Source organism: Physeter macrocephalus, chromosome 7 (assembly GCF_002837175.3).
Source record: "Physeter macrocephalus isolate SW-GA chromosome 7, ASM283717v5, whole genome shotgun sequence".
NCBI classification, from domain to species: domain Eukaryota; kingdom Metazoa; phylum Chordata; class Mammalia; order Artiodactyla; family Physeteridae; genus Physeter; species Physeter macrocephalus.
Window position 1 is genome coordinate 144,094,375 of NC_041220.1, and position 21,909 is coordinate 144,116,283.

At 54.4% G+C, this 21,909-nt stretch overlaps 1 protein-coding gene across 4 annotated transcripts in view; it reads right to left on the minus strand.

Annotated features, from left to right (window-relative positions):
- FAM193A (family with sequence similarity 193 member A) overlaps window positions 1-21,909 on the minus strand; it is a 182,061-nt gene that overhangs the window by 56,786 nt on the left and 103,366 nt on the right. For 3 of the 4 annotated variants that reach the window (XM_028492429.2, XM_028492427.2, XM_028492428.2), the window contains exons 3-7: window positions 18,275-18,420; window positions 17,771-17,938; window positions 14,390-14,624; window positions 8,840-8,964; window positions 3,937-4,084 (exon numbers count right to left, since the gene is read on the minus strand). In XM_028492429.2, coding sequence (XP_028348230.1) covers window positions 3,937-4,084; window positions 8,840-8,964; window positions 14,390-14,624; window positions 17,771-17,938; window positions 18,275-18,420 — 822 coding nt within the window. The remainder of the gene's footprint in view (window positions 1-3,936; window positions 4,085-8,839; window positions 8,965-14,389; window positions 14,625-17,770; window positions 17,939-18,274; window positions 18,421-21,909) is intronic. The other variant, XM_007105073.4, reaches the window with a different exon arrangement.

Here is a 21,909-nt window from a genome sequence, read left to right on the forward strand (position 1 = left end):
TGTGTGGTATGCGGGCCTCTCACTGTCGTGGCCTCTCCCGTTGCGGAGCACAGGCTCCGGACGCGCAGGCTCAGCGGCCGTGGCTCACGGGCCCAGCCGCTCCGCGGCATGTGGGATCTTCCCGGACCGGGGCACAAACCCGTGTTCCACTGCATCGGCAGGCAGACTCTCAACCACTGCGCCACCAGGGAAGCCCGGTTTTACTTTTTAAGACCGTGTTTTCCTTTTAGAAACAACATGTATATTGTTATTTTTACGCACACCCCATTTTTACCAGAATAGCAGTGATAATACTGTGTATTATATTCCTAATATATTATATTCCTAGCAGCAAGGGGATTATTGCTTAGCACACTGCACAGTAAGTCATCGTTTATCTTCTTTCTCTTCACCTGAATTATCATTTCAGTTACACCGTTTTTCTGAAATCATCTCAATAAGATCACAAGTTATTGATATCATCAGAAGCTTACGCTGACAAAACATGATGGAAAAGTCAGGGATAAACTAGACCCCCAACTCTAGTGGATGGCACCAATCTCTGCAGAAGGAACCGCCAGCTACAGTGGAAGCCCCTTCAGATAAACTCCAGACTGAAGGCTCCTCTGCGACAGACGGCGAGCCCCCTGCTCGACACGAGGACCAGCACCGCTTACGTGCCCGCAGGCCTTCGTTTGCACTTGTACTCACGAATGAGCGTCTCCCCACTGCCACTATGGAACTCTGCAAACTCCCCGAGTAGCGCTCAGCATCAAACACAAAGTTCAACAAGTCCCACTGTCAGGGCCAGAGATGCAGGGGACCTCACAGGTCACCTAGTCCAGCCGCATCTAAGATTCCGATGTCGGGACTCCCCTGGTGGTGCAGTGGTTAAGGCTCCACGCTCCCAATGCAGGGGGCCCGGGTTCGACCCCTGGCCAGGGAACTAGATCATCCCACGTGCATGCCGCAACTAAGAGTTCACATGCCACAACTAAGGAGCCCACATACCACAACGAAGGAGCCGGAGAGCCGCAACTAAGGAGCCCGCCTGCTGCAACTAAGACCCAGTACAGCCAAATAAATAAATATTAAAAAAAAAAAAAAAAAAAAAAGACTGCTGTCAATTCACTTCTGCACATCTCCTCTAACAGGGAGGGGGCAGCTATAAATATTTAAAAAAAAAAAAGACTGCTGTCAATTCACTTCTGCACATCTCCTCTAACAGGGAGGGGGCAGCTCTGTCTTCCTGTGCTTCTCCCTGGGGTCAGACTTCAATCGCTGGGCCGGAGGTCTCTCTCTCCAGACCTCCTCGCAGCACTGAGGACAGGGGCTGCCCCAAGTTCCTGAGGCTGCACTGCCATTGCCTGTTGGGGTCTGGCCTACTCGGAGATGCCTTGAGGACAGACAGCACAGCCCTCACATCTGGACTCCAGAACTCTGTCTAGGACCCTCCCCAGCACAGGCTTCCAAGTGACAGTCTGTTTACTGCTGCCCATCAATCTTTCAGCATCTGATCCGCCCGCCCTCCAGTTGATCCGCCAGGACCCAGCTCTCTCTACACGTCTGTTACTACTGTAGATACTAACGGGGTGGCAGAGGGGCCCAAGGCAGAGCTGCCAACGTCGCTGTCCAGGCCCCCAGCAAACACTGCTGGGGGCGCCGTCTGGACGGACTGTCTGCCGGTGTCCTGGCAGCAGCTTATTGTCCACACGGACCCAGAAGGCTCTCGGGGGGCACGGCACATGGCTTGGGAGGTTCTAGGGTGTCCATACAAACGGTGCCCCCCTCCTCCCCTCGCCCAGGGAGCCTGAAGACAAACTGAGGACGGTGAGAGCGGCAGCCCTTGGCGAGGACAGGCTCATCCTCAGTCTGCTGGGCGGCGGGTATCTTCCTCAGCCTAGTGCTGGGGACAGGGGTTCCGTGACCTGATGCGATCCACCCTTCCTGTAAGCCGAGCCGGCAGGACAGAGACTTAGCGGGTGGCGTAACCGCCTGGGTTCCCACAAAGCAGCCCAGACCAGCTCCTGTTTCTCACACGTCTCTCTCCCCGAGAAGCCCTCACACTTCACTCGTTCTTTTAAAGCAAGAATGCCTCATCAAATTTCTTCTATCATCAGCTTGGGCCCCAACGACAAGAGTTTAGCCAGGGAGAGGCTGGCATCTAGTCTTTGATTTTTTTCTGAAGGTCCCTCCTTCACAGAGAATTGATGCCCCAACGTCCTGGGAAACCAGGGCTCCCAATTCTCCCCCCTCCTCTGTACTCTGGATAAACCACCGCACTTAACTGACGTGGGGTTTCCTCTAAGGGTAACCCAGTAACCGGCTCGGTGCAGCTCAATTCAGAACACAAGGGACTGTTTACTGCAGTCCTGCTTTTTAGTAACCACACACACACAAAACTGATTCAGAATTATATAATACAAAGGCTCACACAAACCCAAAATGTCATCTAATCGGACTCTGCCAGCTCCCACGTGGGAGACGAAGGCCCAGGGAGGGGAGGGGCTTGAATGAGGCTCACAACCCATCGGGGGCAGGGCCTGGCGCCAAACGCCCCTCAGGGTCCTCCGCAGGACCTGAGTCTAGGACACCCCGAGGGACAGGCAACAGCCCCTGTCCCCACGCGCCAGTCTCCCCTCCGGGCTCCCGTTCCCTCTACTAGCCGGACAGCAAACTCCTGAAAACAGGCCGGTGCACGTGCAGGCAGCAGAGGGGAGGGAGCCGTCTGCTCCTCTGCCTCTGAGTGACTCAGCTGCCGGCTGCCTGGCTGCACAAGGCCTCAGGGGACGAGCTGGCTACTGGTCCAGGTGGAGGATGCACAGGGATGGCAGCTGGAAGGCAGCCGGGATCACGGCTACCTGACCCCGCGCCAACATTCGCCAAACTCAGGCCAGTCAAGCAACCTGGGGCCAGCCCTGCCCCCACAGCAGCCGAAGCTGAGGCGTCAGCGGTCAGCGACGAGCCACAGCTGGAGAATACGAGTGCCCCGGGGACCCCAGGACAGCGGGGAGCGTGTGCCAGGTACAGAGTGGCTCCCAAGGCCACGTGCTACACACGCAGCTGCTGTGGAAGAGACCAAGCGCACGGCGCCGGCGGAGCCCCCGCCCAGGACAAGCTGAGCTCAACAGCGCTGAGTTCTGCCATATTACCGAGGCGCACCTGACAGGGGGGAGCCAGTATCAGGCGGGAGAGTATGGTCAGAAACGGTCTCCCAGGCTCTGAACGAGAGACTACTTACAGCAACGGTCCCCGAGGCTGCAGAGGGCGAAGGGCCACACAGAACACGGAGCGAGGCTGGAACGAACGGTGACACGGGCGCACCAGTGCCTTCCTCCTTCCCCGTCCCTCACCACGCTCGGACGGCCACGCTGAGACGAAGCGTCACAGCCAGCGGCCAGGCGGCACCCAGGACCCCAGGCAGACGCTGCACCAGCGCCCGCCTGACGCCAGAACCAAGGTTCTGTTTTCCTACAGCCTCCAAGGTACGACACAGAGCTCTGTCACGGTTTCCTTATTGCTCCTCACACCCTGCGTTACCCTGGAAAAGATCCACGCTGAGCGCCTCCCCCACCCAACCCTCCTGGGGGATTTAGAAAGGCGGGACGCCGGCTGGAAGCCCTGCCCGCGGGCCCCGTCCCCACCGCAGCGCCCGCCGTCCACCCTCCCCCACCCCTGCAGACCACCTGCCCAGCACAGCCGTGTGTGTTCGCGTCTGCGCTCCCGCTCGACACGCTTAGGGACGGGGGGAGAATGGGCTCTGAAGCCCACGGGTGGCCAGTGTTCAGTAAACGGGTCCTGACACGACAAGGCTCAGCCGTTTCCAAAGGCCTCAGAGGCCCCCCGGCAGCACGGAGTCTGGGCGTCCGCCCGGAGCAGCAGCAGCTGGGAGCCCCCGCTCGCACCCCTGCCCTGGGCACGCGGCCCCTCGCGGCCGTCCCGGCGGCATGCGCCCACCTGCTCGTCCACGTAGGCGTCGATCCTCTTCTGGCACTCCAGCCACTCCTCGGCCACCCCACGCAGCTCCTCCTCGGAGCGCTGGTACCGCTGCAGCAGGGTGCTGTACGTGTCCTCGTTGCAGGTGTCATGCGTCGTGGTCCCCAGCCTGGGGAGAGAGGCCTTTCAGCACTCTGGCCGTCATCTCCCCTCCCGAGGTGGCAAGTGGGGCACCACCACACACCCCGCGAGGCTGCTGTGCGGGACGAGTTAAGCACACAGCCCAGGCACCCACGACAGAGTCTGGCCTAGAGGGGAAGCTCCAGGAAGCAGCAGCTCCTAAGAAAAAAATGAGTGGTGAGTAACGCTGCTCTGAAAAGACTAAGGCTCAGAGATGCAGCTCACTAGATGTGGGGTCGTAAACTATCTTTCCCTACTGAGATTCACTGACCCAGAGAGAACAAAACATTTACTGAGAAATACAACATCTGGACCTGGTTTTCAAATCAAGTAAAACAGGAAATTCAGTTCAATAAAAAACATAATTATAGTTTCATTTATTCTGTGTATCTTGTTAAGAAAGATGGTAAGATGGCAGATGAGAAAATAAACAGAAAACAAAAGACACAAAGAGAGGTAAACACCTGGGCTTCTCAAGAGGAGGGTGGCATGGGAGAGGAGAAGCGGGAGAGTGGGGGAGGGGTGCAGGCTCACAGGCAGGTTATCTTCAGACACCGTTCCTTTTCCTAATACCTAAACATGCCAACATTTGAACCAAAGCAACGGTGATAAAGACCTCATAACAAAGCATTTCAAAATCAAAGGCCACATTTATAATCGCTCAGGAGCACAAAGTTGACGTGCAGGCTTAAGAATCACTGCTGTTTACACGGAAGAACTGGAAGTTACCCACTGGGGTCAGTGATACCACACCAGACACGGCTTCTGATTACAGACTAACTTACACCTGCTTGTTCACACTCACACTCACACTCAGACACACGTGCACTTACAGACGTATGTTCTGAAATGGAGATGCTCCCATGTTAAGTGAAGAAAGGACTATGTCATCATGTGTAAAGATGCACATGTGTGGGAGGCGTGGACACTGGAAAAAGTCTGGAAGCAGCACCCAGTTGTTTAGGGTACCTACCTCTCTTCAGGGTTTCCTTTGCTTTCAGAATTGTATTGCAATGACAATCTAATAATTTTATAATGAAAATAAACAACAGCGATTTAAAAACAAGAACTTTTCCATGGGTGCAGACACCTCCCTTTCCACCCCGGTGACCACTGCATAAAGACGCACGTCGTGCAAATGGACTCATGCTTGCCGAAGCCGTCTACACCGGCTCCATCACGTCAAGGAGGGAGCACGCAGAAAACAGGGTCACTGAAAAGCTGTGCGGGAAAGCCCAGAGCCGGGAAAGGGAACGACGCGACCCACGCGGTGATGGGGCTGGCTCAAACACCGAGGCCGTCCCCAGGAAACAAAAGTCCTCAAGACCCAGAATCCAGGGCCTCTCCGAGGCCCCCCTGGCTCCACACAGCATGTGGGTGCCCCCAGGCCTGAGAGCACGGCAGCCCACGAGGCAGCGGTCTTCTCCTCAACCCCTGCCTCTGCAACCCTGCTTGTCACAAACTGATTTCCACTCTTCAAGCAAACCCCACCTTCCCCGTAAGGCCACCCAGAAGGCTGGGATGGAGGCTGAGGGAACTCGTGCTCTCCTCCCGCTCCTGCCCGAGGTGGGAACTGCTCTCCTCCTGTCCTACGCCGCAGACTCTCCTTAGAGCCAGTGGAGGGCAAAGCAGCCAGGGGTCCCGGGACTTCTGTGGTGGGGCACTCAGAGCACAAGCTGTAGGCACAGGGCCGGAGTCCAGAGAGGAAACAGGGAGCTGCTAGACTGCAGAAAGTGTCCTCAGGGTCAAGAGCGTCAACGGGTCAGCAGACAGGTTACTACCTAAACGGTCACCTCTGCAAACACATGACAGTTAACAGCTGGTAATATCTATTATGAATATTGTCTATGTGAAACAATAAGTGATAAGGAAAATGAGATAACATCAGTTTAGGTACCTTTACTTACAAGCCTAATTAAACATTCCCCTAACAATGAATATATCAATATACTTAAAATAAAGACCAAATAGGGCAATAGCTACTAAAACCACCACAACAAATAAGGAGACACAATGGGGCTCCTGGTCTTGCCAAAGGGATGGAAGCAGAGTCTGACAGAGGTTCTGGTTTCACACGAACTCTCAGGCAGCACAGACAGTGGCCTGCTGGAGGACCCAGACCCTGGCATCACTACACGACAAACGGAGCTGGTTCCTTAATGGGTAAATTGTAAGGGAAAGTGGATAGGGGTGGGGGCCTGCATGTTAAAGAATCTCAAAAGGCACGGAGAAAAAGGGGCCGGGAGTGGAGGTCAGTGTTTAAGGGTGACAAGAGTCTCTATCTGGGGCGACATCCAAGTTTTGGAAATAGTGGTGACAGTTGCCCAACGTTATAAATGTAATTAATGCTATTGCATTGTACACTTTAAACTAGTGAACTGTATGGTGTGTGAATTCTATCTCAATAAAGCTGTTAAAAACCAGAGAGACATAACTTTCCTAAATTAAGTCAGTTCCTTTAATGAAGTCAACCTTTGGGTAGATCATTTGTATTTAAGAAAAAGAAAAAAAAAACTACAGCAAATAAAAAAGCAGGCAAGACTATGGAAATGCACATGAGTAATAAGAGAATAAAGAAAGGGGGACTTCCCTGGAGGTCCAGTGGTTTAAGACTCCACGCTTCCACTGCAGGGAGCACACGTTTGATCCCTGGTCGGGAAGCTGAGATCCCGCATGCCGGACAGTGCGGCCAAAAAAACAAAAAGAGAGAGAATAAAGAAAGGGAATCATGGGATCGCTGTGCAAGCCAACTGAGTGACAGCTCTGGGCGAGGCTCCCGTGCCCGGTGGGGCACGCAGACGGACTTGCTTCTAGGTGAGCACGCTGGGCTGGGGCTAAGGGATGTTCACCTGCTATCAATCCATTCAGCTTACGTTTATTTTGTGTAGTTTTCTGTACCTGTATTTTACTTTATAATAAAGTTAAACAAAATGCAGGCCCAGAGACAAAGTGTCAGTGTTAAAATACTCACAACTATGGATTTTGTGTGCCACAGACATAGTTATTACTTTAGGGGGTACTGTGTGTATATAAGTTGTCACAAAACTTTTAGGAGTTGTTAATAGGTATCTGTAAACTAGAAGCTCAAATCTAAATTGTTCTTGGGTCCAACAAAGGTGTCTCCTGGGGAACTCAAAGGCATGGCTCCTTCTGGCGCCCCAGACTCCTGGGGGACACCCTGCCTGCCTTCTCCCCAGCTTCCACGCCCATCTCTATGCACCCTGTCCCTCACCCGCTCCTGAGAGCAACTCCGCAGCTTGCCCCCAGGATTAACGCTGAAGACTCTAAAACACTGCTGATCTTGGGAGACTGACCTCCATTCGCAAAGGGCAAGATGAGAAATCCAGAGCCAGGGCACAGGAGAAAGTGGAGTTTTATAGCACGTTTCAGGTTTCTGCCACCCACCCACGGTTTGATGAGAGGCCCATCAAACCCCCTGGCTCACCAGAAAAGGAAAAAACAAGGCTAAATACCCTGGAACGCTGCTATAAGGACCCCCCACCCCGCCCACGCACACACAAGATGCATGTCTTTTTATAAAAAGTGCTCTTGCTGGATCTGAGCATCGTAACCGGGCACGATCTCCATGAGGGTCGCGGTTAGGACACTCATGTCTCTGTGCACCCGCCACGGAACGTCACGGCGCTGTCAGAGCGGGCGGGAAGCAGGCGGTGGTGAGGGAGATGCTGGAGGCAGGGTGCGGGCCACACCAGTAGCGCTCGGTCCTGACCACCTTGGCCCTAGTCTTCCTTCCCTAGCTGCTTTTAAGGTTATCCTGGCTCCGGAGGTAAGGGTGAGTAGTGGGAAAAGCTAGGACCCCTCAAACGGGAGTTATAGGAATACAGGAAACAAAGACTGGATTGAAACGGGGATTTCAAGAGAAAAAAAAAAGGTGACTACTGTGTAAGTTAACTGCAACAATAATACACTGACGTAAGAATAATTCCCCTTCTTTGCGAATCTGGCCCAACCATATTTTGGTGTGGACCTTTAAACCAAGATGACTACAGTCTGTGCTGTTCTATAATGCGTCTACAGCCTGGGAATCTGTTCACAGGTGGTGAGCAGATGAGGAACAAAATCACCCGCTGCAGGGCTGAGGTAGCTCACACCTGGCTCTCTAGCACAGGGACAGCAGATCCAAGGAGGGGCCCAGCTTGTCAAGCCACCTCGGAGCAAACACCCCCGGCTGCACTTTCCCCCTCCCCCTCACCAGGGCAAGTGACCCGAGGCTATACTTGGGACTCCGAGCTCGCACACCCGGTGAAGCCCCACGGAAGCTCCACAGCAGTGAGAAGAACCCAAGCCACGAGCCGCGATGTGGAGCGAATGCTTGAGAGACCTGGCGGCGTGTCCAATACCTCCCCTGGCGCCCCGCAGCCCCTCAGCACCACCAGCCCTCCCCCAGCCCCCCAAGTGCCCCAGCACAGACCACACCACAGCCACCTGGCAAAGCCTGGGACTTGTCAAGTGAACTGCTACGTTTACCACAGCTTTTCCTTATTCAGGAGAAATCTGTGACGCTACACCTTAGTAGCAATGATACTGGGTTTATTATGTTAAAGTTCAATCGTATTACTCTTTGGGTTTTGAGCTTTCTACCCAAACTGTGTTTTCCCCTAAGCCCGGTAATTTTCTGGCAAGAACTGCCCCTGCAGTGGCATTCAGGTGCACACCGGCTGCACCCCAGGGACAGGAGCACGCCGTCACGCCAGCAGGACACAGGCAGGCGGAGACCGGGTACCTGATCTGCGACACCAGTGCCGGCAGGCTGCTCCGGAGAAGCGGCTCCGAAAAGACCAGATCTTCAAAGAGGTGCTTATTGTGCAGCTCCCACGTAACCTGGAACTTCTTCAAGTGTTCATTTTCCTAGTTAGATAGGTACATAGAAGATACACCCAATCAAAGACTGAAAACTTCCCAGGAGGGTTTCTCCCCCCGCCCCCAGACCCACATCCCTCGGTCCAGGCTCAGAACACCCTGCTCATGAGGGGTTGCTACTCCCTGTGCATCCAGCCTCCCTTCCAAATGACCCGACACAAAACAAACGGGTGGCAGGATGCACACAGATGAGGGGACAGAAAAAAGAGAAACCAGTGTACACGTCCGGCAGCCATTTCTCACAACCATGCCTCCCAAATGTATTGCAAGCCCTACCTCTCAAACAACTTAAATAAAAGCGTACAAATCCTCTGATGCCGAAGGACAGTCATTTCTGAGCCTGTCTTGGGAAGCCTCCCGTTCTGACAGACACAGTAACTTCCCTGCTAGTGATACCGTGTGGAAGGTCAGCTCTTTCTTTCCCTGGTAAACGTGGGCAACCTCATCAGTTACTTTCGACAACAACTGTTGAACATTTGGAAGCATCCTGGCCATCGCGGCGAGTGACCTCCAGAGAGAACAGGGTGACCGGGGCAGACGGCACCACGACCTCCCCACGTGCAGCGTTCACATTCAACAGCTTCTGGCCACAACCGCGCGTGCGTGAACCCGCACGCCCGTCAGTCACACGTACGCTACTCGCGGTGCACCGCCTCGCACCTGGGGAGACATCCCTCAGCTGAGTGACCGAGAGTCTGGAGAGGCTCCACCGGCATCACACCCCAGTCCCCTCTGAACGGGGGACTCATGTCACCCCACGTACTGGTCTGGTCCTACTTACCGTGTAGCCCAACTGAGCTGAAATTATGACACCCGGACATGTCAGGACATGATCTACACGTGGAGATTCCAGCGCTCTGTGCCCTGATCACTGGTGGACGGAGGGGCTGAGAGCGCAACTCAGGGCGGGCAGCTCCTGTTCCTGAGCACACACCTGCAGGACGCTGCAGAGCACGCGCGGCCCCGCCCTACCTCGCGCGCACACCTGCCCTGCGAGTCGCACGCAGCCCTCTGCTTGTACTCGCGACCCACGCAGAGACTCGGCAGGGCCTCTATGACACCTGCAGGGAGCCTCAAACCCTCAACTCTGTCAACGTTTCCAGTGCCTGTCCTCACTGCACGTTTTACCGAAACACCAGTGCCTCCCAGGTCTAAATTTTATCATTCTTGCTTCACACGCAGCATCTCTCGGAGCAATTATGATACAGGAAAGCTGGGCGGGGCAGAAGACCAGGGCCTGGGAACCGAAAAACTAGGCCCAAGGCCTGGAATGAGGCCTGATTACAAGCACATAATTTTAAGAACGTGCTTGCAATAATGACATAGCCACCGAGGCAGTGAGGAAAGGACATGTGTCACACACTTCAGCAGAGACTACTCTGCACAGGCACTGTGCCAGCATGAGGACACAGAGACTAGCGCAGCAGGTCCCTGACTGCTGGGAGTCCCCAGGGGACAGAGGATTGGCAATGGTCTGATTTATGATTTGTCTCCATGACAAAGGAGCTAAGGCAGCAGCCAGACTAGGGCCTCAGCCAGACGAGAGAGGGTCTAGGGAAGGCATCCAGGAGAGCCGAGGTCCTGCCTGGCCTCCCCTGTCAATCTCTGGGACAGGGCCAACAGTCCCTGCCCGCCAGCCTGTGAGCAACCCTGGGCACTGAGCTACAATACTTGCAGGGGTGGGACCACAGCTCTGGATTTGGGCTCACGTTAACTAAAGGTAATAAAGGTAAAGACCGATTTATGAAGATGTTTGGCATTTTTTATGAAATCTGAAATTATACTTCCAGGTGAGTCATGCAAGAGAAAGAGCAGACCCCAAACCCGGTTCACAACCTCAGCTCAACCTGGGACAACACCACGCGCTAGTGGTAAGGAGTGCTTCCCGTGGGTCACGCCTGGGGCCTGGTGCTTCCCACACGCGAACTCATCTGCGCCCACAGGAACCCTGAACTTGGTGCTGCCGTGCCCCAGTCACAGGCCAGAAATAGTGTACAGAGGCTGAGCAACATGCCCTGGGCCTGGGGGGACGGGGTCTGCAGGGGGTGTGCCGTCACAGCTGCTACGAGAGACAAGACCGGGGGGCCGGCAAAGCCGTGGTGCTGCCCCAGCCGGAGGCCCAGGCGAAAGCTCCCGGATGACCTGAGCCTAGGCGCCTGCACCCAGGCCACTCTCACTTCTCACTTCACCTGCAGGGAGGTGTCTGGGGGCTGGAAGAAGACAGAGGAAGGGCGTACAGTCACGTCCTACAGCAGAGCTTGAGAAACAGCTGGCGATTCAAGATTCTTCTGGCCTTGTAAATGGAAATGCAGATTTCAAAATTCTTACAGCCTGGGAAGGCATTTCCTAGGTGAATGGAGGCCTAACTTTGGTCCCAGTTTTATTTCAGTGTTTACAATCATTAGAAAACCTGTGGCCGGTCTGACGCCCGGGGGGCACGAGCACATTTCCCAGGAAAGGCATGTGTCTGAAGACGCCTCTCTACGCCGACACGGTCCGAGGTCCTGCGGCAGCAGAAGGGCAGGAGGGGCTGTCTCCAAGAGGCGAAGGGAGTGAGCACGGCACGAGCTGGCAAGGTGTGCGCGGCGAGTGAGCTTGCTGCTTCAAGGACAAGTGACCCCACTTGTGGCCTATCCCAAACTCTGAGCTCTCAAGCAAAAATCAGAACTTTGGAAAACTTACATCTGCCACTGTGGCCTTGAAGCTTCTCCACATTTAAAGATCTTTCTGATGAGGATCACAGGGATGGTGACAAAGGCCATTTTTTATATTGAATATCGTGCTGCCTAACATGACACTGAGTATCTTCAGGAAGATCTGTGTAGCTCACTCGGTGGACCAGTGTTTTCCAAACGACCGACGTCTGATGCTAGAAAACCACTTGAAGTGTGAGCTATACCAGCGGACTGTGACGGAACAGAGCCGGCTCAGCTCAGTGACACGGTTTCAGGTTCTACACTGCAGCTAACTATGAAGAAGCACTGGGACTCCGGTGTATTCTCTCAAAGAAGACTATCCACAACAAACTGAAAAGCCTATTAGACTATTCTTCCAAATACATATCTGTGGGAGGCCCAATTTTCTTCAAAAACTTCAACCAAAACAACCTATGAAGACAGACGGAGCACAGAAGTAGATGTAAGAATCCACATGTCCTCCGTTAAGCCAGACGCTAAAGAGATGCGCAAACATGTAAACGGTGCCCCTCTTCTTACTAAACGTTTTGTTTTGGAAAACAGTTTTTTTATTTAGAGATATGCTGTTTATGTTATGCAATGAGCTGTTATTTTAAAAGTGATTTAATGAATATCTTTAAATTTCTCTGTTTTAATTTCACCACGGTAAATACTGATAGATAAAATCTGCACAAACAAAAGCTATTTGGGGCTCTCAGTTTTTAAACTGAAAGGAGTCCAAGTCCAAAAATGCTGAGACTCTGAGACACGGACTTGGAAGTTAATCTCACCTCGGCTCTGTCAACTCTTACCCTGCTCAGATCATGGGGGAGACCTGGAAAGACGCTGTTATAAATCTGTGAACTGTTCTCAATCCGGTTTGAACACCCCAAACACAAAAAGAGGTTTTTGAGATAACTGGGACATTTTTCTGAGCGCACAGAAATCACCATCAGTTTTCTCAGGCGTGACAACGGTACGGTGATCACATGGCATGAAGTGAGCTCGCAGAGGGGATCTGCACGTTGCCCGACTCAAACTGACTTCTAGGCTTGGGGGATTTCACATCATATCAACAGCCCCCACCCCTGCCAAGGTCACCCTAGGCACAGGCCCTTGCTGTCCCTCCTGTGGGCAGGGTCTCTCCTGCCCCCTCACAGAGGCTGTGATCATCTGTGGTCCCAGCATTATGTGCTGGACCTAGGCTGTACCTCTTATCTCCCAGGACGAGAAGAAATCTTTGGAGGGAATGCTGGCTTCTGAGCACATGACTTTCTCAGGATTCCACCAGCTTTCGCTTTGTTTTTCCCTCCAAGGCTTCTTGCCTTTCATGCCAACTCAGCAATGCGTTTTAAAAGATTCTACCTTGTTTTAGCCGGTGTTATCCAGAGTTCAGCTGTCTCCCCTGGAGTAAGGAAGAGTCCAGGTTACTGGTGTGGTGTCTCACTGGAAACCAAAGTGAGTATCTCCACGTGCAAAGAAAGTGAAATAGATCACTGTCCAAATAGCTGTATTCTGAGCTTAGAGCTTATGCTCAATAAACACGGTTCAAATTATTTTCTGGTAGCTGAGTAAGATGGCATGCACTCTAACGGGCCGAGGAGGGTGAGGCTGAGCTGGCCCTGGCTGGCCGGGGGGCAGCAGCAGCTCTCCGCACCACTCTGTGCACCAGGCTCAGGCCAGTGCTGGCACAGAGAAGCGGCAGGGGAGCTGGACTTCTGGAGGACAGGGAGACATTCAGTGAGCTGGGGGCGGGTGCTGCTTGGGCCACCCGGGGGTCAGCCCCTCAGGCTCGGAGCTGAACAGGGTAACTGCCCGCCCACGCATTCACCCGCTCCTTTTCTCACGGTGGGTGCTTCCCTCGAGGTTTTCGGGACTCACTTGCAGGAACGGCAATGCTCTAATGAAACGATGCTGCTTGAGGAGCTCCGTGAACCCCCTGAAACTACCTGCAAAATTGGTTAATTTTTCTATCGAGGTCTATCAACTTTAGAGTCACATAAAGACCTTATGCTTAAAACCTTCGGAACCACTGGTTACTGCATTTGTTTCAAAATGCAGTTTTACCACTAAGAACGCACCCAAAACAAGCCCAACGAAGTCTCCCTTAGTAATAAAATTTGAGTGATGATGAGAAACTCCACAGACTATTAGTAAGTCGAGAAAGCAAAGACAGCTTGTCCCTCCTTCCAGCCGGCAGGTGCGCTTGAGGCTGTCGAGGGCCAGGCCCAGGAACTGAGTTTCTACCAGAGGCCTCCTTCCACGCTGCTGTGGTCACTTCCCTTCTGAGGCGGTCAGAGACCGCCCACAGGGGGTCGGCGTCTCACGTGGTTCTAGAACCCTATCCTCAGTCCATCGCTGGGCTGGCGAGTAGATCAGTGACCGCGAGCCGGGGGGCTGGACACAGGTGCCCTGCCGTCCCCATGCTCTGCACTCCACCTGAGAACACAGCCCCCATCGGCAGAATTCACAGCACAGCCACTCCTCTGTCTCCTTCCTACTGTCATCCACTCTGGCCCTCACCTCACACGGTCCCCACACCGTGCCCCCAGGCCCCAAGGTCCCCAAGCAGTATTTCCGCTTTCATCCAGCAGCCAAGTCCAGAGGGGAGAGAAAGAGGAGAGGAATCAGGCCCCCAGCCCCGCCTGCACATCTCGGAGGAGGGGAGGGGCGTGACGGGCCTCCAGACCCACCCTCCCCCCGCCCCCCGCCCCGGGCAGGGGACGTAGCCAACTCACCAGGGTGCCGAGGAAGGTGCTGATGGTGCGCGCCGCCTGGCACAGGGCACCGTACTCCTCGAGGAGGAGGGAGATGAACTGGTGCGCTTGCAGGGGGCCCTGCAGGGCGGACGGCGACTTCACCCTGGACGCGGCCGACAGCTGCCGCAGGAGCCGGACCTTCATCTCTAGCACGTACTCTCTGGCCTGCTGCTCCAGCCGCTGGTACAGCTGGTAGGGGTCCCGCTCGCAGAGCCTGCACAGGAGAGAGAGTCACCACTCGCCCGCAGGGGGACCCTGGGACCCCGCGGGTGCCCACCTAACGAGAACCGCCGTCTTCTCACAGTCAGCCCGCTCGACAGAGGGGGAGCCCCCAGAGTCACTGGCCAAACGGCAGTGACCGGCATCCACCGAGAGTTCGCTGTCAACCCCCGAGGCGACGCCGGGTCAGACGCGAAGCCAGGGGGCTGGGCGAGTCCCCGGACTCAGGCAGCCAGCAGGTGGCAGAGCAGGCACAGCGGAGCCGCGCGGGGGCCAAGCCCGCGAGAACTGCCAAGCCCGCGAGAACTGCCAAGCCCGCGAGACCCCAGCACCCCTCTCTGAACGCTTATATGCGGACAGGTGAAAAGCCACAGCCCCCAGAGGTGACACCTGGGCTGCAGCACGGGAGCGGGCTGCTCTTTCTTCTTCCTAGGAATTCAGTATCTGATCCAAATGGGCTTCTTCTACTATTTTCACAGTCAGAAGAAACTTTACAGACAGTGTATCTCCTTTTAAATCATCCCACCAAAAAATAATAAAAGTGGTAAGAGAAAACGTGTAAGGTGAAGATCAGAGACAACGAATCAATACATGCCCCAATCAGGCCTCCCAGCAATGACCATCTTCATGAATTCTTCCCTAACTTGGAGATCGTCAACTTTTACAAACTTGTTCTATAGTAACTGGCACGACTATGTTTAAAGTGACCGCTTGTTTCAGTTGTGCACTTCTGAGGAGCCTCCAGATGGAAACCTACAACCGCTGAAGTGACAACTACAACACCCGTCAGAGCCCATCACCAGGAGGAACCACTGTGACTTCAGCACACAAGCTGTGAAATACATTAAGCTGTAGTTCCTGGCTCTGGATAATGGATCCCTTCACCTCTGGGCACCACGCTGGGTCAAAAGAGAAGACTGTAAGTTGTCACCTATTCCACTTTTAAGTCACCACACTACCTAGGCTGTACAAGACAAGAGCCGAGTGAAAATGGAACTTGTGTAGCCTTACTAAAAACGTGGCCAGAGAAACAGTGAGAACTGATGGGACTCCCACTGTGGTGAGTCTACTTCAGATAGATACATTAATTTTTTAGCTTAGCACGACAATCATAAACTTTAATTACTAGTACAGCAACTGTTCTCTGAAACAGAATGTATTTCATCTCTTAAAGGAAAGTCACAGAAGACTCAAAATGACACAGGGACAATCAAACTTACAAGGAGACTGGATGCCTCCTTCTTGGTTCTCTTCGCCTGCTGGAATTAGATATGCGTTGCATTTTATTTCTTTGTCCATTTCTGTATCTTATAAAATTTAATGACATGACCACATGGTACTTTTGCAAGTAGACTTTTAAAAAGTGCTATGGCCAAGGGGCAGGAAGATGAAGATGCTGTGGAAGCTCACCCAGCCGTGCGTTCAACAAGCACCGGCCCAGGCAGCTGTGTCAAAGCCACAGCAGGAAGACGCCAGGAAAACAAACTCTCAGGCCGCTGGATGCTCAGAGCACATGCACATACAGAGCATAATTCCAAGTAGTGGCAGTAACATGATAAAAAAGAAGGGAAGGGTTGATAAAGAATGATGGGGGAGGCCCCTTGGAGTTTAGGTCAGGTGGTCTCTTTGAGATGGTGACTCTGAAGTCTAAAGTGAAGGATGGAGGGGAGGAAAAAAAACCCTGAGCAAGGAAGAACATTCCAGACCGAGTGAAGAGCAGAAACCAGCAGGTCTGTGGAGGACGGCACGCGAGCCGGTGTGGCTGAACGCAGTGATGATGTGCAAAAATGGGGGGCGGGGGGCGCGGGGTGGGGCGGGGGGGGCGCGGGGTGCCGAGGGCCACGGAAAGGGGCAAAGGAGAATCGCCGCCAGCTGCACAGGTCCTAGACACAGGCTTTACAGACAGCCCTTCCTGGTGTGCGCTGGCATGCAGACAACAAGAGAAGGGCCCTTAGATATGGAGACTAGGAAAAAACGTGAAAAACACGCGACAAATATATACCCAGACCTCAAATGGGGGCATGGACTTTTCCCATTCTTACCGGTATGTTTCGTTACTAGAATACTGCTGTTTCCCAAACCTCTCTGCCATAACATCCCATCTGAACAATTATTTACTGAGCATTTCCTTTCAATTGTCTCTTATTTTACTTTGGCCTCTTCCTAAGCATTCACAAGCTGTGAAGCTGCCAAGTGTGACATGCAGGTTATATATACTTTCCTAATATTCACTAGGAAACCTAACTTCTAAAAAAGGCACACACCACCTAGAGCCATTTCACGTAGTCAAACCCGAAACACACCGGCCAAATCACTAACTAGTTAATACAGCCCATAGCCAGTCACCACACCCATCTCCAGGATGAACTCTACAGTACAGCAAACAAGAGGTTACAGAGCCCCAAAGGGGCTGCATTCAAAATGTGAAAAAAAGACCAAAATGAGAATCAGTTCATGGAATGGCTCGCTCAAATTTACTGCTTTTATTTGGAACATCTCTAAAAAGAGGAAAAACATGGTACAAACTCTAAGGAAGAATAAAAATTACACCCACTTCAAACTCTGGGCTGTCACTGAGCTCAAGGTCCCCGCCTGCGCAAGCGCGCCCCGCCGTGAGCCCTGCCCGGCGAGAAGCACCTGTGTAACCAGGCCTGTGACAACTGGCTCTCCAGGCGCCACCGGACCTCACGGGGCCTCGGTTTTCTCATCTCCGAAGCGGCGTAACTGCCTCTCCTCCGTGGGGCAATGAAGCAGGGGTGCCTGAGAAAGTGCTCAGCATCATCCCGGGCACAGCAAGTGCCCCAAAGGAGTCCTACCGTCAGCCTCAACACTAAGGAATGAGAGAAGTACGTCCATTTGCTTTCATCACACAGGTAATAAGCCTTCCATCGGAACGAGAATCTGAGCGTGCACCCAGCCCGTCTGCTGCAGGCCTGCCACGTGCCCGGGGCTGAGCTCGCGGGACGAGCTCTCCCAACCCCGAGAGGGGAGGGCCCCTGAGCAGAGGGGAGGGCCCCTGAGCAGAGGGGAGGGCCCCCTGAGCAGAGGGGAGGGCCCCTGAGCAGAGGGGAGGGCCCCTGAGCAGAGGGGAGGCCCGGGTGGGCGGCTGGTGGGGGAGGGCCGCGCCTGGGCAACACGCACCTGTCCACGAGCTCCTTCACCCCCTCCTTGTCGGGCACCAGAGACTGGTCCTGGTCATCCGCCAGCGGGGTGCCCGCCTGCCGGTAGATGCAGCGGACTGTGTAGCGCACTTCCGACCAGTAGTTCTGCAGCTGCTGAGGTTCCCGCTCCGCCTCTGCCGAAATCTCCCTGGGGACAAACGCCCACAGGACGGGCGCCATCAGCCCTGGCACAGCCCCCAGGGCCCTTGGCCGTCAAGGCTCCCATGGGCCCTAGTCCGCCTCGGCGGAGCCGGGCCCAGAGGCCAATCAGGACCCGCGCGTCCGGCTCCTCTTCCCAGTCCTCTGGCAGCAGCAGTGACGGCCTCCCCAGCCTCCAGGTCGGAGGCCTCCATCGACCCGAGACCCTGACTCTTTCGGGGAGGCTCCGCCCTCTGTGAGGACGTGCCTCCTCCCACCAGTAGTCAAGGGCAGCAGTGAAGGAGGACCCCACCCCCCGCAGGCGGAGGGTCCCCCGTACCCGTACCTGCGCTCGCTGCAGGCCTCGCAGGCGCACGCGGTGTCCGAGGGGGCGGCCGTGGGCAACGGCTGAGCGCCCAGGGTGAGCCTCCCGCCACCGGCCTCGGGCTGCGAGCCGCCGAGCGGGGAGTGAAGAAGGAAGTCTTGACCCTGCTTTAGAGAAAAGAGAACAGACTCATGATGAGTAATGCTCACGGCCCAAATTCGTTACTGACTGTTCAGGACAATGCCTTTTAGAAAAAATGTAAAACCTACACATCAAAAAGAAAATATTTCAACCGACACTACACAGGAAACTTTGACACCTAAGAATTTTGTCTGGAACCGATTATTTTTCTACCTTCTGATAGTCACATCATAACCACACGAGGACGGTCCATGAATCGCCTTCATACATTAAAAAAGAGCAATTCTACTCCTAGTGCCCTAACTGGTACCTGCAACCACCATCCCAGGGGACACCGCTCAGCAGAAACCTGAGCCTCTGCCCCACAACATCCAGGAGGAGGTGGGCTCAGACCTTGCCACCCAGCGGCTGCCACAGAGATCACGACCCCTCACCTCCCCCTGCCTCAGAACACGGTCCCACGGCCTGCACAGCCGCCACCTGGTCCCTCGGGGACGTGGGCTCCAGGTTTAGGGCTGAGGACCCCCACACAGTGCAGGAAGGTGCTTGCACGTCTCCCAGGGCTCGTGAGCAGGGCAGCCAGCTCCAGCCAGCACCCCAGCAAAGGGCCTGAAGAGAAGGGCCGAGTCACGGGAGAGGCTCCTGAAGGGAGGACAGCATCGCTCCTCCTCCCGTCACCGTCAGGTCAAGTGTAAAGGCTCTGAGACAAGCCCAGCTCAGCCCTCAGCCGGGTGCCAACTCCCCCACCTGCGGCCCCACCCCGTCCACTGCTGGATGAAGCACAAGAAGATCCTCCAGTGGAGGGCCCGGGGGCAGGGGAGCCACTCCCAAGCAGAGGGCAGGGCTTGCGCCATCATCAAAGAACACCCCCGAGCCCGAAAACGTTCCTGCTGGGTGAGCGGACCCTGGAGTTACACCGGGGGCAGAGGCAGAGCGGGGACGGGGGTGTCGCACAGTCCCCAGCAGGCAGTCCAGTGCAAGGCCTCGACTGAGGCCTAGGAAAACCTCAACAGGGCCTCCTATGGGCAAGAGCCACCCGCCATGGACCACCTGTGAGGACCGCAGGGCCTGGGCACCAGAGGGGACCACAGGGAGACCAGCAAAGAGCGGAAGAGCAGGGGGCGGGGGTGGCAAGGGCAAGGCCGCAGGACAGGCACCGCTGCCCTCCAGCCCCGCAACACGCCCTTGGGTGACGCTGACGTCACTCACGGAAGCTGAGGGAGAAGCTCTGAACCAGATGAGGCACTTGCGTTTTTTGCAGATGGGACATGCACTCCTGGAAATGAGACAATGCTGCTTCTAACTATGACTGGAGAGGCCACGGGTCTGACGGACAAGTCAGCGAGGGGCAGGAACGGGCGGTCAGATGAGAGAGACGGGTCTGAGGCGGTGGTGGAGGAAGCAGGCTGCTCCCCGAGAGCAGCGAGGCTGCGTGCCCTACCTCCACCCCCCACGCACCCACACCCCACCCACGTGTCCTGCCCAGCCGAGGCCACTGTCACCCACCCCCGGACTGGATACCACGGTGCTACAGCCACCCTGCACACGGAGGGTCTGTTCTCCAAGCAGCAGCCAGAGTGGTGTTTAACGTATGAATGAGAGCATACAGGTCCCTGCAAAGACCTTCCCACACCACCTGAATAGACTCTCAATGTCTTCCCACTGTCTTCAAGGTTGGCCAGGACCAACGTCTGCTTTTATTTCACTGCACTTGCTCCCTTCACCCAGAGCGCTAATCTACTAAGCCTTTGAATGGCCTCCGACAAAAGAAAAATTCTCTCCATCGATCACGCCTCAGCAAAAAGATACCTACTCAGGGGGGCTGGTTGAACCAGTTCTCAATTCTTGCGTCTCAGCTCCAAACCCACCACTTTCTGCCCTGCAGACACTGCTCCTCCGCTGTGGTCGGCATCTGGCCTCTTTGGCAGAGGCCTCCCTCCTGGTCCCCGGCTGCCCTGGCCCGCTCCTACGACTTGGAGGCCGAGGGACTGGGTGCAGCCCCGCTCCGGCGAGCCCACCAGCCGCTGCTTCAGCCTCCCAGCATCCCCTCTGCTCCAGTGTGTCCTTGAGCCCTCCCCTGACCCAGAGTGGCTGCTCCCTGGATGCACCACGACTGTATCCTTACAGCTCCCTTCTCGGGTCTGGGCATGGGTCTCCTGTCACTAGCTCATCACTCTCCACATTCAAGTGACCCTGTTCACATCAGTGGCGCGCTGCCGCCTCCTGACCTTGGTCACCCTGGCTAATCTCTGACATCACAAACTGCTATCTGAATTCCTGGGGTTTTCCTGGTTTTGACCTGTCTTCACCACAACAAGATCAGTTCCGTGAGAGCAGGAGGACCCGTTCTGACCTGCCTGCCACCGCACACGAGCGCCAACGATGCTGCCGGGTACCCTGGGCAGACTCAGAGCAGCAGCCAAGAACCTGAAAAAGTAACCTTTCCTACTGACATGGGAGGAAGTTTTAGACCTTTCAAAATAGAGCGCATGGCGACCATATGGTAAATCCTTAAACGTGTCACCTTACGGCGCGCATCTTAGACAGATTTAACTTCAGTTACTATGTTCTGCCCAAGTCCAACAGAGTTTAAAAGAATAAAACAAAATCCAACACTTCAACAATGTGAAATGTACAATGTCCAGCATCCAATAACAAAGCCAAGAGGCAGGAAAATACAACACATAACCAGGAGGGAAACCAATCTATAGAAACAGACCGCCAAATAACAGAGACGATGCAACCAACGGACAAGAATCTGGAACTGGAGACTATGAATAAACTCCACATGTTCACGAAGGTAGAGGAAAACAAACAGGATGAGGTGATAGACCAAAGATGTAAAAATAAGCAAATGGAACTTCTGGAGATGAAAAATAAAAAATATCTTGAAAGAAAAAGATACATGAGATAGACTTAAGAGCAGATTAGACCCAGCGGAATATCAATAAACCTGAAGACAAGTAATAAAAATAAATATCCAAAATGAAGCACGGCAAGAAACAGGAGTGAGAAAAACAAACAAAGCATTTGTAAGACAAAATCAAGATGTCTAACACGCAGGTAACTGTGTCCCAGGAAAAAGGGGGCTAAACGAATAAACGGCTGAAGATCTCCCAAATTTGATGAAACCGTAAACTGACGTATCTTAAAAGCTCCTGCAACCCCAAGCACAACAAACCAACGCTAACAGCCAAGGCACACAGAGCAAAGCTGCTAAACACCAGTGAGAAGCACACAGCTGAGAAGCAGGCAGCGGAAACCACCTCTTCCGTCTACAGGAGCAAAGAGAAGAACAATAACGCCACTTCGCATCAGAAACGGGTTGGGCAGCAAAGACCTGACCTACAGCCTAGAATTCTGAACAAAAGTATCAGTTAAAAATGAGGGCAAGGGCTTTCCTGGTGGCGCAGTGGTTGAGAGTCCGCCTGCCGATGCAGGGGACGCGGGTTCGTGCCCCGGTCCGGGAGGATCCCACATGCCGCGGAGCGGCTGGGCCCGTGAGCCATGGCCGC